At 44.7% G+C, this 17,378-nt stretch overlaps 2 protein-coding genes across 7 annotated transcripts in view; one reads left to right on the top strand and one right to left on the bottom strand.

Annotated features, from left to right (window-relative positions):
• The window catches only part of LOC100136262 (TP53-binding protein 1), a 65,083-nt gene that overhangs the window by 38,613 nt on the left and 9,092 nt on the right, over nucleotides 1-17,378 (bottom strand). For 3 of the 6 annotated variants that reach the window (XM_036963907.1, XM_036963912.1, XM_036963909.1), the window contains exons 2-12: nucleotides 8,532-8,752; nucleotides 7,460-7,547; nucleotides 6,805-6,853; nucleotides 6,387-6,454; nucleotides 6,070-6,198; nucleotides 5,624-5,684; nucleotides 4,659-4,834; nucleotides 4,294-4,420; nucleotides 2,916-3,007; nucleotides 2,638-2,819; nucleotides 256-1,681 (exon numbers count right to left, since the gene is read on the bottom strand). In XM_036963907.1, coding sequence (XP_036819802.1) covers nucleotides 256-1,681; nucleotides 2,638-2,819; nucleotides 2,916-3,007; nucleotides 4,294-4,420; nucleotides 4,659-4,834; nucleotides 5,624-5,684; nucleotides 6,070-6,198; nucleotides 6,387-6,454; nucleotides 6,805-6,853; nucleotides 7,460-7,547; nucleotides 8,532-8,714 — 2,581 coding nt within the window. In that variant the 5' untranslated portion in view covers nucleotides 8,715-8,752. Of the gene's footprint in view, nucleotides 1-255; nucleotides 1,682-2,637; nucleotides 2,820-2,915; nucleotides 3,008-4,293; nucleotides 4,421-4,658; nucleotides 4,835-5,623; nucleotides 5,685-6,069; nucleotides 6,199-6,386; nucleotides 6,455-6,804; nucleotides 6,854-7,459; nucleotides 7,548-8,531; nucleotides 8,753-14,505; nucleotides 14,592-17,378 lie in introns of those variants that run through there. The other 3 variants (XM_036963911.1, XM_036963910.1, XM_036963908.1) reach the window with 3 other exon arrangements.
• On the top strand, nucleotides 9,347-12,087 carry LOC110506147. The gene is made up of 2 exons (XM_036963914.1): nucleotides 9,347-9,778; nucleotides 10,364-12,087. The coding sequence occupies exons 1-2, from the start codon at nucleotides 9,532-9,534 to the stop codon at nucleotides 12,019-12,021; spliced, it is 1,905 nt and encodes a 634-aa protein (XP_036819809.1). The 5' UTR covers nucleotides 9,347-9,531; the 3' UTR covers nucleotides 12,022-12,087.

The following is a 17,378-nucleotide window of genomic DNA, read 5'->3' as shown; positions in this document are numbered from 1 at the left end:
CCTCGGTCTACACGTAATATATTGGACAAAAACAAACTTCTATCTAATTCATGGATTCTTAATAGTCTTTCATCGTTTCCTTGTGTCCTCGCTCCTCAAAACGCATTGGAGGTGAGGGAAGAAGGTCTGAGGTTCCTCCCCTCTGATCTTTTCCTACAATGTGTTTTGAGAAGGAAAGAAAGAAGAGAGGACACAAGGAATCAAGGAAATGCTATTGAGTCACCTGATATCTCCACAGGCATCTAGGCCTCTCACCTCCAGAGCTGTCACTGAGGCTCTTGTCTCGGAGCCCCTCTGCTTCCCTAGACCCTTCCTTATCAGCCTGGGTGAGTCCGATTGGTACCAGCTGGGTGTCCTTCAGCTGTGACCCTGTGCCATTGGACGACACTGACCCCCGCCGGCTTGCCACTGGCTGAGACGTGCCCATGTTAGACGGCGACTTCACTTCCTTCTCCAGTAGCTGGGAGCTCCTCTCACTCTCCTCCAGCACAATGATGCTGCTGCAGCTCTCCTCCTCTCCTACTCCTCCCTCGCTACTGGAGTGCGAGACAGGGAACTTCCCTATTTTTTCCTCCTCTTCTTCCTCCATGGGCTCTGGAGAAAGCACCTGGCTCTGAGAGAGAGACAGATAGAGGCCTGAGCCCTCGGGCCCCAACGTGCTGTCGTGCTGCTTCTCTCCCCCCTCCTCCATCCCTTCTTCATCTGCTTTGTTTTTCTCCTTTGGGCTGTTGGTAGCAGTGCCTCCATGCTCCTGCGATAAAGACTGTATGGATTTAGACGGGTCCCGGTTTTTCTGTGAGCTCGTCGGGCTTCCCCCTCCTCCTGCTTCTCCTATGTCTCTCCTTCCTCCTCCATCTCTTCTGGAGTCTACACAAACACCTGGACTCGGAGAGAGAGCCTTCACTGATCCCACGTGAGACCTCTGTGGGAAAACAGACTGGGATTGAGACTGAGACAGGGAGGCTAAACTACAGGCAGCGCTATTCGAGGAAGAAGGCGTCTCCTGCACACAGCTGCTAGGGGTGAATAAGTCTATGGTTTCAAGCTTCTGTTGGGAGGAAGGAGAGGGGGAAGAGGCCTTGGCATCCTGCTTCTGAGAACTCTCTGTTTTGGTCACATTGATACCATCGTCGCCTATATTCACGTTGCGTACATTCAAGGTTGTCTGTTTGTGCGTGTCAGACTTCTGTGATGTGCTACATTCCTCTCTCCTGGTACTTTCCCCGCTAGTCTTCAGTAAGTCAGGCACCTGAGGAACTTTAGGCAAAATAGCAGGTGTTTTTGGGTCAGAGGGGACCCCGTTACTTTCCCTCTTCTGGCTGTTACGTGAAATCACAGAGTCACTGGTGTCTATCCGTAGGCGTCCGTCCAGACCTTCTTCTATCTGTGTAGCCTGACTGTCCTCCTCGACATCCTTCCCTCCAGCCTGCATGGAAGCCTGCTGGGCCAGACTACAGCTCTGAGTATTCACAGACAGCTCTAGTTGGAAAGAATCAATCACAGAGTGTTCTCGGTCAGTTGTTGTGGGTGCTTTGGACTGGGCGGGTGCAGCGGCCATCTTGGGTGAGCTTGAATCCAGGGCTGTGGGTTGGGATGATGATGTCACTTTCCTGCTGTGCGTCTCTTGTGGAGCTATGCTACTGCTTCCAGCCTCTTGGCTCTGCGTTGGGACAAATACATCCTTTGGAAAGGGAAAAAGAAGAAACTAAATTGGTGTTTTATGAACCTATAGGACTTAACCTGATTGAATAATGAGATTCTTGATCATCATAAAAAAAAACATAATCCATAATAAGGGAAGAATAAAGAGAGATAAGGGTAGATCCCTGGTCTCCATTTATGTGGTACCATGTGGCTCAGTTGGTAGAGCACGGCACTTGCAACGCCAGGGTTGTGGGTTCAATTGCCACGAGAGGACTAGTAGGAGAAAAAAATTGTAGGAAAATGTATGCACTCAATACTGTGAGTCACTCTGGACAAGTGTGTCTGCTAAACCACTAAAATTTAAATTAAAAAAATATATAGATATAGTTACATTCAAAGGTGAAAGTTGTGTACAGAAAAATGTAAAGACTTCATTATTGCCTAATACTCTCTAAAAGTATATAATCATACTATTTAGAAGAAACTGTTTAGTAAAAACATACGCCGTAAGCAACATACTGTGTGTCAGACTTGAGGAAACATGTACTTGTGGTTGTTCCACCTAGCTATCTTAAGATTAATCCACTAACTGTATGTCACTCTGGACAAGAGCGTCTGCTAAATGACTAAACTGTCAAAAAATAATACTAGGCTCATCCATACTGAGAAGACGTCATCTAATGCACAATTTGGTTGTTCCCCACCATGCTTTCATTTTGGTACAGCCCAAACCCTTACATGATTATCAGCTGTTGTCAAACACACATTGTTCTGAGTTCCTACTACATGAAAAGCCATGCATATGACATCCAGGCATTTAAAGCAAACTACATTTTCGAAATGACTCATACTATAAAATATGATATTTTTCACATTCCCAAACAGCCTACTATTTAGTACGCAAAAACGGATAACCGGACACGGCCATTGAGTTCAGTGCTAACTGAATCTATTTTTTCCCCACTATCTGGTCAATGGATTAAAGATACGTACATGAGATAACTCAGGCTGGGTAGGCAGAGAGAGGGTCCTCTCCAACACAAAACCTGGGGAGTTCTGGGATACTGGGGTGGATGCCGAGGGGTGTGACTTAGGAGCTGGGTCCATTGGCTCCTCCTCCTTACCATCCGATTGGTCCTCCGGAGGCATAGACGTGTCCATTGATTCGTCGGCACCTGCAGGGTTACCAGAAGTCTATCACTGAGTTCTATTTTTCAGAATAGAAACTAAAACAACTGACATGTCAACTGGATAAAAGAAAGTTTAGTTACCCAGTTCATTTTCTTGTCCTGTCGGTGAATTGGGGACGATGAAAGGTGTTTGGCTCAAGTTTTCCTGGGTGGGTGCTACAAACTCAGAGTTTCTATAGGAAGGGAAGGCAAAGATGAATGCAACAATCATTCTTCCTCTGATGAGGACAAAACAGAATCGCTGGCTGTGTTCAGTAGGGACAAAACGTTTTGAAATGGTAAAGTACTACCTCAACTTGACCGATTGGAACACAGATGTTCCTATTGTCCTACTGAACACAACCCAGGCCAACCCAAACAACAGGGCAACTACTCCAGGGATGCAAACTCGTGATGGGCCCAAAAAGGTAACACTTTTTATTTGCACTGAAACATGCAAAAAAAAATCCCTGCCAGGGGGAAATGCAGGTTTTAACTAATTAAAAACAACAAATACTATGATCTACATGATCAGTATAAATATTGCACTTGGGAAAAAATCTGCTTAAAGTAGAAATATAATGCCTGTTTGTTTCATTTGATTTTTGCTCTATTATAGTGGCCAATATATACATCGATCAAGTGATCAAGTGCACAAGGTTATGTGTGCAAAATAACTTTCACTGAGTAAAAAAATATAGAATCCTCCCTCACTCACACACATGTGTTACTGTCAAGTTCAACACAACATCTTTGGGCTACACTGAATAGTGTTACATTGTACACTTTCTGCCTGTGGACATCTGTTCTACAATGTGCCAGGAAAAGTGAGAGGGAAAGTGTCGTGTTCCTTTCACCTCTATTTTCATTCTGAAAATTAACCACATACTGTAGAGGAGAAACATTAGTTAACATTTCACAGATTTCCAGGGTCCAGTAAGCAACTAACGCGTTATAATTTGAGGAACGGCAAGGAGTCGAATATTAGTTAATACTATAGCGAATTGGTTAGGTTACTAATGTTAGCTAGCTAACGTTAGCTGTCTGACTTTATTAGCAAGCTAATTTTCACACCATAAACTCAATTGCTTCATCACCTTCTCACCCCGTGATCAGACTTCTTGCCTAACGTACCTCTTCTTTCTCGTTCAGGGGGCGCGCTGCTATAATTGACGCGCTGCTGTAACTGGCGCGCTGCCTTTCCAGAGCGCGCGCCGATGCTGTAACTAGTAAATTGTTTGTCTCCTCTTTCTTCAGTCGCGTGCTGCGCTGCATTCTATTGTTATGTAAACGATCTGCTGAGCCTTGGATACAGACAGTATTGCTCCAAACGCGCATCACTCGATCGTTACAGCCAGTAGTGATCCAACCCCCCCCAAACTTTTCTCATCTGATCTACATGAATCATGTAGGTCACCTATTTTGGCTTCAAAACGGCGAGTGGGAGTGTGCAGTATAGTGTTGAGGCGAGAGGTCTTACTGGGAGAGGCTCTCCTGCACCAGGGTGCCCTGCCCAGAGAGGTGCAGCAGACGCAGGGTGTGGGCAGGGGTCAGGGTGGGCACACCTTGGTTCTCTGCCTCTGACATTGTGCTGTCCACCCCTGTGCCTACAGAGAGAGAGAGAACTCCATTATCATCTGTTAATTTTGTGATCAATTCTTCATGTCAACTGTTGATAACAGTTGTGACTGCTCGCCTTCAAATTGTTTTGTGAACAACAGACTACACTTGTTTTAACCTCTTCCAACAAGAGCTGCTCAAACTGGAGAAGTGCTGTAAGCCCTGGCAGTATATGTCTATAACACAGACAGATAGTTTGGATGGGTGGATAGATGGATGGCCCACCTGTCTTGTCAGTGTCGAAGAGGTCCTCCTGAGAGGACAGCAGCTCAGAGTCTTCCCCTTTAGGACCCTGGTCCTCGGAGGCCTGCAGGCCCTGGGAGTGGAGCAAAGCCTGGACACTCAGTTCCCGGCCGGCACGACCCAGGGGCTCCGACGAGCTGCTAGAGCTCACCTCCGACCTGGGGCAAGAACCAGGCACTTTATTTAACTCATGCACAATTCCAAATCAACGCTTAGACCTTTTATTTACTTCTGGAGATGTGAGAGAAGTTGATGTGTAAAGCAATATGGTGAACATTCCACCTAGCCTATTGGGCAACTTAGACTCATTACCATATTGCTTACATCTATCAAATCTTCCCAGAGCTCCACAGATGCATAAGATATTGTCTAGGAGTCGATTTGGGATTGAGCAACAGAACTAGCATGTGTAAATCTGTGAGGTATGGATCGATCATTTTGGGGCCGAATCCTAGCTTTATAAAATGACTACCAATGTCCCACTAACATCAATGTGTGATTCACGTGAATCTTCCAATTAAGGTGTGCACTTTTCATGTTCAGATTCAGCCCTTCTTATTAAAAGGCCCAATGCAGCCGTTTTGATCTCAATATCAAATCATTTCTGGGTAACAATTAAGTATCTTACTGTGAATGTTTTCAATTAAAATGGTCAGAAGAAACAAAAATGGCTTTTCAGAAAAAAGTTAACTAATTAACCTCCCGGTGATGTCACCAGGCAGGTGAAAACTCCATCCCACCAAAACAGGCAGAAATTTCAGGCGGCCTTTTCAAACAACTCTTACGCTAAAAGGGCATCATCATAATTTTCACAATCTCAGGATTATTCAAACCAGACAATGATGAAATGTATATAAAACACAGGAAATCATATTTTGGACTGCACTGGAGGCTTTATGACTAAATATGATCTTGTAGGTACGCATCCTGGATATGGATATTCTCACCTCTTGGATTTTCTGTCCTGACTGCCTGAAGGCAAGCCCCTGGTTGTGTTCTTCTGTTCACCTAGTGACAACAAAACAATGACAAGTCAACAAAATACATGTTTCACTTTGGTCAAGATTTCAACTGGGTCCAATTCACTGTAGCAAAACATTTTGCAATGTAAAATAAAAATAAGTCTGTGTTCTTATTCTTCATGGACATGTTCAGGGTCATATTCATTAGGCACACTGTAGCAAAACCTTTTGCAACAGAAAATGAAATAAAAGCTCATTTCTTACTGGACAAGTTCAGGTAGTTCCTTTCCTATTTCCTCAGAAGTTCAGTTTGTTGCCTAATGAATACGACCCAGGTAGTACCACCCTGTTTCTCCCCATTTAAAATGGTTTTCCACCTACTAAACATGACCACGGACTCAAGAGAAGTAAAGATAACTTAGTATTGTTACCTGGCTGGTTGTGTCTCTGGCTGTCTGTCTGGGCAGCAGTAGGGCCCTCCTCCTCCTGACTGTTCCCCACCACTTCACCCGGACCCTGGCTCTCAGAAAGCTCCAGAAAATCTAACTTGGACACTCCCCCTAAAATACACACAACATACAGCTCAAAATCATGATTCATAAAATGCAATACTGATCTGGTGATTCTGATCTCTTGTTTCCAACAAGAGCATTTGATGGAGCATTTCAAAACTTACACAGCTACAGTATATTATCTCAGAGACATGTCTCAGATGGTTATTTCTTTCTCTGTTAAAAACTGCTCATACCTTCAGGCTGGGCGCAGTGTGTAGTGGAGTCCGCCCCAGACTCCGTGGCCATGTCTTCTGTAGAACACCTGATGGTTTCAGGGATCAAGATGTCAACGTAAAGCAGACTATTGCTGAATTCCAAACCGACCCCTAGCCTGCCCCCTACAACCTAGCTACCTCTGTAGATTGGAGGTGATTGGAAAGATATAAGCGTTATAGAGTCATCTTGCCTTCTGATTGGTTAGGTGGAAATATCACCATATTGCGTCCACCTATCCAATCCTCTCAGATCTACAGTATTGTCTAGGTAGTAGACAGGGGCCAGGGTCCATTTGGAATGCAGCATACTTCTCAAACATCTCAGCTGGCTGTCTCAATGCTCTTACAAACGCTTCAATTCACTGCATCTTGGTGACAATGTTATCCTAGTACCTACCTCCTTGTATTGGAGCAAACTTCTAGGACTTGACTTTCCTCCTGGTTGACTAAAGGAAATACATTCAATAGGTTTAAGACAGAATACAATGTCTGCTATGGGGAGACAAATGCTATCAACTGCTTTCAATGTTACCAGCGCTATCAATAGGCTATATCATTGTTATTACTATGATAATGGCTGCAATGGTTGAAACCAGAGTTTACATTTCACACTTAATATTTTCTGTGCCCTTAACTTAGCAGCCTGGACTTTTAGTGTTTGTGAGGGTACATTAGTTTGCTATAGGAGTGACCAACACCCCACTAAATGTTCCAAATCTATGTAAGCGGCAGGGTTCGAACACGAGTTTTCTGCACACCATAAGAGTGCATTATCCCACTAAAAAACCCAATGCAACTCTTCAGGTCCCAGGCAAGGATACTCATCACAGCAGTCACATACAGAGAACCACAGCTTCAAATGGTGAGGTGTCGTATGTATCAAACGTATCAGAGTAGGAGTGCTGATTTAGGATCAGTTTGGCCTTTTAGATCCCAGTGAATAGGATTACATGGAGAGGGGGGGGGGCAGCACTCGTTCTCTGAGATGCCTTATACATACGGCCCCAGGTATCCAATCTCTGTCCTTTGTGGTCACAGTTTGAGAGACCAACCTGGCCCGTTGTGATTGTTGTTCTGGACCCTCTCTGATTGGCTGTCTGTCTCGGAGTATCGGTTTCCTGCCGGAGAGGACATCAGCTCCTGGGGAGAGAGAAGGCTGGATTCAGTGGCCCTGTTCATATTAGAACAACAGGTATCACTCCTTCCCATGAAGTAGGACAAGTACTGATCTGACATGACTGGATTATTTGATGAAAACCCTGCTGTCACCTATCCAATTGTGTCAGTATTGACTCCATGGCAGGTAGGATGGAGGGATGCATCTTAAATGGATTCAAATTGAGCCAAGTGATATTTTTTGCTTTTGACAACTGACTTGAGATCTGTTATCCCCACACTTCTAACATGAATGAATATGAGCTTCACAACAAAACCAGTCCTAGATCAGTTGTAAAGACTTATAAGTAAGTAAGTAATGTCATGTCACAACCTAAGTTGATATGTCCCAAAGTTCCATTGAGGTCATCGGACAACAAACTAAGGTAGCAGGAGGAACTTAGCCTGGGTGACAGTCTATTTCTGCTTTCTTGCTTGACAATGGAGTGGGCAAAAACACAAACTGATCTGTTACCAGGCTAGGAGGAGCTGACAAAAACAATACCCCTATCGTCTCCCCTCCCTGTATGACTGAAAAGCATATTACAGCCTCTCAAAAGATCTCTAGACCTTTATGTTACAGGATGCAACGTTAGCGTACTTGCCCTCCGAGTCGCTGGTTCAAGCCCTGCTCTGGCTGGCTGTCCTCGGGGGCTACTCTCCCGATACCCACGCTGCAGTCAGAAATGACCATCTTTGCATAGAATTATGGATACATCAAGTGACATTGGTGCAAGTAGGGCAAAGTAATTCTACAGATGGGCAACCTCCCAAGCCCCCAGTCATATATATCCTAGAGATATTTTAATCTAACGTTATGGCTCTCTCTCTCTTCATCTACGGTACTACTCCTGCCAGTAGACATGGATCATTTTGGCACAGGAGGTTTACTGTAACTGTAACCACAGCTGCTGATTCAAGCCCATCTTCACTCGTTACCTCCCGCTGTCTCTACACGGTGCTACTCACCAGTACAGGGCTGTGGGAGGTGGCAGGCTGCAGGCTGGACAAGCGGCGGGCGAGCAAGGCGCGGTAGCTACTGTCCGGGTCGTCCTCCAGTGCCGCACTGTCGGGCTGGGAGTCCTCCACGATCAAGCACGGGTTCTCTGCATGGGGCAGACTCGAATCCAGGTCACTTCCGCTAGGATCCATCGGGTTATGGCATGCAAGGACAGCAGGTAGCGTAGCTGCTGCGCCAAAACAAATAGCGAATATTATAGGAATATATTATAGGAACAACTGCCCGAGTGTTAGGTAAACATGATCAATATAATAACTGAATCGATCCGTCTGGTGCCATGGACTTGCAGTCCTCTTTCCGATAAATAGCTAGTTAGAAGACCATAACAGAATTTGCTAGTCTAACAAGCTAGCTACCGATAACGAGTTAGCCTAGCTACGTTTAGGAAGTGAGAGCACAGCACATGACTGAGAGCAAAACGTTGAGCACACTAGTTAGTCCATAAAAAAACAGCCATGTATAATATTTATTCACTTAGCTAGCTAGTCTGCTAAAAAAAATACGAATTACGATTGCAACCACAATTTGAGCTGGTGTCCTTTTGGCATAGCTAGTTACCTTGGAGGTCCAACAACTAGCCCAATCATTTCATTAGCTCATCCCCCTTTCGCCGTAAAACTACACATAAGGATGGTTATGATTGATCTGGGACGCTTCTGGCTCTGTCGTCATACCAAAACAGTTTGAATACGCGGTTTGAGACGCTTGCTGAGTAAAACATAAAACAGCAAAACTACTAGCGTCATACTCTACAGCTAGCTATATTTCACGAAATCGTAACATTTGTAAACAAGGCTGTTCTGGCAGCAGAACTTCGAAATCGGAAACCCGCAAACGCATTCACAGGGGAAATATTTGGCATAAACATACGACAGCTTAGCTAACCATCTAATGCTAGTTAGTTAACGTCGTTAACCAGAATTGAACACCTAGCTACGGACCTTCAAAATGCAATGTTGTGTTTGGGGGTGCAAGGCCCAATATCGGAAAGGAGGAGGGTTAGGGTTTTTCCGATTCCCTACTGGAGAGAACGAAATTGCTCAAAATCAAAGGAAAACTTGGATAAAAATGGTGAAGATTGAAAACCCCGAACCAGATCTGCCTTCCCGTTTGGGTGGTAAATTGGTACTCCAAATGGGAAACGACTGGCACCCTACTACCTCCTCTCGCATTTGTGGGAGGCACTTTGTTTTAAGTAAGTTGATGGTCAGTTCGTAGCCAACAGACCCTACCTGCTTGCTTACAGCTGCGCTAGGATAGGACAGGCTTCCGGTGTAGATTAAGACAATTGAGGGGGGTGAGGTATGGCATGGAAAACATACCTCAATCCAGGGATGAGAAATGCGTTGTTCTCCGAATTGGCCCATTGTCCCAACTGTTACACCTAGAAGATTGAACAAATGCAACAAAAAAATAGCAGCTCAAACTTCTCGGTGTAACAGTTGGGATGATGGGACAATTCGGAGAACAACTCATTTTCCATCCCTGGATTGAGGTATATTATACAAGCCATTTCTAATCTAAACAAGCCTGTCTGACCCTAGTGCAGCTGTAAGCAAGCTGGTCGATCTGCTGGCCAGTCAATTTGATGCATTTCCTATGACAGTGGTTGGCTTCCCGACAAAGAGCTAGCAAGCTACAGAGTTTTCATGAAGGAAGTGATGTACGGTAAACTGTCAGACAGTTCACACAGGCAACTGCATAGAACACCACATTTCCAGTGCAATAATTTAAGTGTCTGTCTGAAGAGACTGAAATCTAATTTGAGTTCATATTTCAGAAAAACCAAACCTACATCCGGACCACCCTGACTTTGCCCCATCCCTCTTCCTTCGCCCAGAGGACGATGCCTTGAGTCCGAACACAGCTCAGACAGAAGGGAAAAGAAACCTGCAGAGCTATGACAGGGCAGTGAAGAAGAAGAAGTGCCTTGACCTTAGTGAGGTTGGAGGTGCTGACCTGAGGGACAGTTATGCTGACACCACAGAAGAAACTGAAGAGCAGGACCTGGGCACCTGTGTATCGTGTGAGGTCCTGAGGAAGTCCTTAAATTATTTGCAGTCCAGGCATGATGCTCTGCAAGTCGAAGCTGTCAATCTCAGGGCGGAGAGAGACTTTTACAAATATAACACATCTCAATCCTCTCTCTTTGTTGACACCTTTACAGACAGAGACAATCAAATGCATACAGTGAGAGAAGTGCCAAGCATGGCTAAACCAAATGGTATGAACCAACAATGTACTGGGATGGTTGAGGAGCCCTGTCTTATGGAGGTTGAGGGGTTATGTTCTGTGAAGGTTGAGGAGCTTTGTCCTGTGAAGGTTGAGGGGGACTATGATCAAGTGTTGATTAAGGAAGAGGAACAACAGGTCCAAATAGAACTTTGTAGCCCCTTGGCTAGTCAGGACAAAGTGACCCATGTCTCCCAGGATAAACCTACCCAGCATAGCAATATTATGAAGGCCACCAGGCGACCATGTCTGTTAGCTCAGCATAAACCCATCCAGATAGTCAACACAATGTCACTCACCGGGGTGGTAGCCCCCAGGCCCCCAAGTCAGGTAACCAAGGATAAACCTATCCAGCTTGCCAAAACCAACAACCAATGTTCTGTGAAGGTTGAGGAGTCATGTTTTGTGAAGGTTGAGGTGGACTATGATCAAATGTCGATTAAGGAAGCAGAGCAACAGGTCCAAATAGAAATCTGTAGCCCCTTGGCTAGTCAAGACAAAGTGACCAATGTCTCTCGCAGGTTGCCAATTCATGTCCCCAAGGATAAAACTATCCAGCTTGCCAAAGCCGTAGTAGAAAGCCACCTAATGACGAACCATCTGCCTGGCAGCCAAACCACTGCTGAGCCTTTACAGAAGACTCCTCTGTCAGCTCAAACGACACCTGTTGCAGGCAAACAAATTCAGAGAAGCATAACACACACAGAGAGGGATGAGTTGCTTTGGCTGGGCTACATGAAGTGGAATGTGCGTCTTCCTGCAAGCACAATTAGAACCGCACACAAGTTTCAGACGCCTAGGGCAACAGTGCAATACCTTCTACACGCGGTCTTCTCCCAATGTGAACTCGCCACCAGCAATCTCAAGGGCATTCCTGCACTGGGCCTTAACAAACTGGACCCGGACAAACTTTCTGCCATAAGACAGTTTGTCACCACCAAGTTTCGTCGTTTAGACATGCGTCAATGTGGTAAAGACTGGGTCAAGTGCCGGCGCCAGATAACCAGCATGCTCCGGAACATTCGGAAGGAGGACAGGAAGTCGAGGGGGCTCTCAGGAAACCTTTGTATGATAGAGAAGGTGTTAACGGATCAGAGTTTACCCCGTCAGCCATCGCCTCCCTCATTCCCCTCGATCTCCCAACAGCACACAGCTGCCTTCTACAACCCAACAGAAGAAGAAGAGATCCTCTGTCTGGAGAGTTAGGTTACACAATATCTGCAATGATGTTTGCATTTTCTTGAAATAAACAGTTTGTTGGGAGTAAAAAAATATAATATGACTGACAATGTATATTTGAACTTTGGTTGATGTATCGGCTACATGTGGTAGAGTGGAGCTTTGAAGGAGTGATGTGTGGATACTGGACACTGGGTTAGGTTAGGGTTAGTCACAGGCTGTGTTCAATAGCAGTTGTATAGATGGGGTGAGCTGCCCCCAGAATATGAAGTGCTTGAGACACTGGTAAAAAACCTAAATGCAATCCATCATTATAACATGGCACTCCAATCAGACCTGTCGGTGGCTATGAAAGGGCCTCTTTTTCCTCATCTCCTTCCTGCTGGCTCTCCCCGTTATGAGCACGTTAGAAGTGAATTCCTGCTGGCTCTCTCCATTATGAGCACGTTAGAAGTGAATTCCTGCTGGCTCTCTCCATTATGAGCACGTTAGAAGTGAATTCCTGCTGGCTCTCTCCATTATGAGCACGTTAGAAGTGAATTCCTGCTGGCTCTCCCCATTATGAGCACGTTAGAAGTGAATTCCTGCTGGCTCTCCCCATTATGACCACGTTAGAAGTGAATTCCTGCTGGCTCTCCCCATTATGACCACGTTAGAAGTGAATTCCTGCTGGCTCTCCCCATTATGACCTCGTTAGAAGTGAATTCCTGCTGGCTCTCCCTATTATGAGCACGTTAGAAGTGAATTCCTGCTGGCTCTCCCCATTATGACCACGTTAGAAGTGAATTCCTGCTGGCTCTCCCTATTATGAGCACGTTAGAAGTGAATTCCTGCTGGCTCTCCCCATTATGAGCATGTTAGAAGTGAAACCAAAGGTGGATAGTCTTTCCATAAGGGAGCTGAGTGAAATAACTCATACACACATTTTGAGCATAATATACTAGGTATATAATCTGTACATAGATGAATTATTTTATTTCAAGTTATTTTAACAGGATTCCTGTATGCCTGGAGTTCATTCACTCAGCCAGTTTTTTAGGGTAAAGATTGCCAACGTTTGCAGCTGGTGGCACCGTGGCAGCCCTGGCTATGTAAACAAAATCAATGTGTGGATTGCTGTCTCGTCTAACATGGACTTGTTTTCATTTAATTTCATGACATAGGTGAACTATCTGTTTAATCAAACCAGTCCCATGGATACTCAGGACTACTTTAACCTCCCTCTGTTTCTATGGTGACGCCACAATCTGTTCCTCACAAAAGTAGGGCGGCATTAGAAAATATTTCTCATGCATCAAGACCCAGGACATTTAGCATTTATCTCTAACCAAGTATGTAATCAGCATGCAGTTGCTTACCTATGTGTGCCTAATGAAATCAATTGGATCAGATGTAGGATGGTACATTACGGTTACTGATAGTTTCCACTATATAATCTACTATCATCTACCCAGACATGTGCTGTGTCTGAAATGGCTAGGGAATAGGGTGCCATTTAAAATGCTGCCATAGGCACATTTGTATCTCATTCTAAGAGAGGCCACAGAAAAGGGCTTGATGTTTGAATGTAGGAAAACGCTTTATACAAATTCCCACATCTTCAGTGAATTGACTCTGAAATGTCTCACTTGTTTTTTGTCAGAGGACACCAAGTCCATTAGTGATGCTATGGCAACTATTGAAATAAGTATTTATAACAAGGTCTTTAGTCTTTACATCTTAACACAGAGAACCTTGAGTCTAGTTGACCCACTGGCACTCTGAGTCTTCATAAACCACCTCAGCTGAGAAAGAACAGCATATGATCGTTCCCTTAGTGTAGCATGGGAATGAATAGCTTAGGCTGAGTTTATTCAAATGATTAGATTTGTTTAAACGTGTATCTACATGCAGCACAGAAAGGTTATTTGAGCCAGTACAACTCAATCGCAATCACAAGTAGGCTATCTTTGGCACATTATTGAGGCACCCATAATACACTCCTACCCTGCAATGAAGATGACACATTTTGGGTTGTCCTTGGACAGCATTCAACCTCATGAGCTGATATTATTTATAGCCTAATTTCGTTGATAAACAATATATAATATATGCATAAAATGTTTAATCAAAATGTTTCAAATAAGCTAGCCTATACATAAATATGATTTACCTATTTTAATTTAAAAAAATAAAATAACGGAACAACAGCATTAGATCGTGCATACTTTTCTTCAAGCCCAACCCTAAACACAGCACCACTGATATGGAAATCATATGGCTATAGGCGACACATACGTACACGGTGCGGTGCATCGTGCTGGCGCGTCATATCGCCAAGCTGACCAGTTGAGTTGGAACCGAAAATATGAAATGCGCAGCAGCTGGAGAACGAAAATCCAAACGCAAGACACTATTCTGAACCTGTCCTTGAACACGAACCAGTGACATTGATGCTCAAATAGGCCTATATGATGACACGTTTCCCTCCTAAATGTATTAGGCGCTAGAAAGTACAAACTATTGCTTTACCTGAAAAGTTGATTTCCTCTTTTGCAAGCAGAAAGTATGAGATTTGTTTTGCCCCCTTTGCAGCAATAACGGTGCGCGTTGACTGCGTTCACATCTCTCTCTCTCGCCCCCCCCCCCCCCCCCCCCCCCCCCCCCCCTCCTCCTCTCTTTTCCAGGAAGACAGGGTGTGGATACAGACACTACCACTTAAAGATGCAATGGCATTTTTAACATGTTGGCATAATTAGTGCATGTAGGTGCTGAGGTGCGCACACTCTTAGAAAAAAAGGTGCCATCTAGAACTTAAAAGGGGTATTCGACTGTCCCCATAGGAAAACACTTTGAATAACCCTTTTTGGTTCTAGGTATAACCCTTTTGGGTTCAATCTAGAACTATTCCCACGGAGGGTTCTACCTGGAACAAAAAAGGGTTCTCCTATGTGGCCAGCCAAAGACCCCTTTTGGAACTTTGTTTCTTCTAAAAGTGCAGGACAACACGTGTGTTATTTATTGTGGGACTGGGATTACTTTTAATACATCTAAAATGTTGATCATGTAATTATGTTAGGCTATATTTTCATCACTTTTGGCAAAGTCAGCATTAACAAAAATGTGCACTAAAATAATACAAGTAGGGTAATGCTGTGGTTGGTTCTATATTGTGGTTGGTTCTATAACTATTCTGTACTGTCATTAGCTGTATGGTACAGGTTTATGGAATATCTAATCCAGAAGAAAATATGATGTAGCCTACTGGGACAGCTCAAGTTTGAGAATCCAATTTATTCAATGTATTTAGGCTGTCTGATTCACTGATTTTAGAATTGTAAAATCTAGGGTGCTCAACCAGGGGTACTAGGACCCTGGGGGTACTTGGCATATCCACAGGGGTACTTGAGGGTCCTCACACAGTTCCAACTCCATCATCAAGTTCGCTGACGACACAACAGTAGTAGGCGTGATTACCAACAACGACAATACAGCCAACAGGGAGGAGGTAGGCACTCTGACGGTGTGGTGCCAGGTAAACAACCTCTCCCTCAATGTTAGCTGAACAAAGGAGCTGAGTCTGGACTTCGGGAGGAACCAGGCTGGACACGCCCCCATCCTCATCAACGGGTCCACAGTGGAGACTGTTAATAACTTCAGATTCCTTGGCGTACATATCTCAGAGAAGGTCAAATGCTCTAACCACATGGACACCGTGGTGAAGAAGGCACGACAGCAACTCTTCAACCTCAGGATGCTGAAGAAATACGTCCTGTCCCTGAGGATCCTCATAGTGTTCTACATGAGCACCATCGAGAGCATACTGTCGGGCTATATCACAGTCTGGTACAGCAACTGTACCACCGCGGACCGCAAGGCTTTTCAGAGGGTGATACATGTAGCCGAACACACCATTGGATGCACACTGCCTGCCCTACAGGACACCTACGACACCAGGTGTCGCAGAAAAGCTAAGAACATCACCAGAGACCCCAGACATCCAAGCCATGCCCTGTTCTCCCCTCTTCAATCACTCAGACACGGGCAGTACAGGAGCATCATGACAAGGTGCACCTGTGTAATGATCATACTGTTTAATCATCTTCTTGATATGCCACACCTGTCAGGTGGATGGATTATCTTGGCAAAGGAGAAATGCTCACTAACAGGGATGTAATTAAATTTGTGCTCAACATTTTTGAGAAATAAGCTATTCTTTTTTTTTGTTGAAAATGGACAATTTCTGGGATCTTTTATTTCAGCTCATGAAACATGGGACCATGTTGCATTTATATTTTTGCTCAGTATATATTCTAGATTTTTGTTATAATAATTTGTATTGTTTTTTTTTCACTTGTTCCCCACACCCCCTCAATGATCATGCTGCTGCTCCCCCTATGGTCATTCCCCACACACCCTCAATGATCATGCTGCTGCTCCCCCTATGATCATTCCCCACACGCCCTCAATGATCATGCTGCTGCTCCCCCTGTGGTCATTCCCCACACGCCCTCAATGATCATGTTGCTGCTCCCCCTGTGGTCATTCCCCACACCCCCTCAATGATCATGCTGCTGCTCCCCCTATGGTCATTCCCCACACCCCCTCAATGATCATGCTGCTGCTCCCCCTATGGTCATTCCCCACACGCCCTCAATGATCATGCTGCTGCTCCCCCTGTGGTCATTCCCCACACGCCCTCAATGATCATGTTGCTGCTCCCCCTGTGGTCATTCCCCACACCCCCTCAATGATCATGCTGCAGCTCCCCCTGTGGTCATTCCCCACACCCCCTCAATGATCATGTTGCTGCTCCCCCTGTGGTCATTCCCCACACACCCTCAACAGTCTTTACTCTGCCGCCAACCCATGGACATTTATTTATTCATCACTGCTACAGTTGTTATTATTATATAGTGCTATTTCTATTACTATTGTTGTTGTTTTATTACCATTTTCGTTATTGTATTTTACTTAGTCCTGCATGTTGGAGCTTGAAGCCTAAGATATTCACTGTACCCTGCCATCACACCTGTAACCCTGTACATGTGACTATTAAAGACTCTGAATCTGAATCTGTATCTGTATCATGAGACCATGGGTCTACTGGTAAAATGCACATGACGGGGTACTTCAGGGGTACTCCTGGCAGAGCAAAATTCAGTTGGTTGTACAGTAACTGAAAAAGGTTGGGAACCACTGGCCTACTAGCCTCGTACGAACCATCCTGATCTCACAAGCTAAGAGCTTATAAGAGTCTACTGGCCTATGGGACTGTTTTAAAAACATTTTAACTTGTCACACCAATATGTTGGTTTTGGTCTGTGCTTTAACTGTGTACAACCTAAACCACATTCTGAAACATCCTGCATACCAATCAACATTGTAACAGTCGTTTACTTCAT

This window comes from Oncorhynchus mykiss, chromosome 26, assembly GCF_013265735.2.
Source record: "Oncorhynchus mykiss isolate Arlee chromosome 26, USDA_OmykA_1.1, whole genome shotgun sequence".
NCBI lineage: Eukaryota > Metazoa > Chordata > Actinopteri > Salmoniformes > Salmonidae > Oncorhynchus > Oncorhynchus mykiss.
This window is presented reverse-complemented; position numbering and strand designations above follow the sequence as displayed.

Bases quoted from the DNA above. Each gene is read 5' to 3' on its own strand.
- LOC110506147 (XM_036963914.1), top strand. From the start codon at position 9,532: ATGCAATGTTGTGTTTGGGGGTGCAAGGCCCAATATCGGAAAGGAGGA. The intron at 9,779-10,363 runs GTAAGTTGATGG...TTCATATTTCAG, and splicing joins TGGGAGGCACTTTGTTTTAA to AAAAACCAAACCTACATCCG.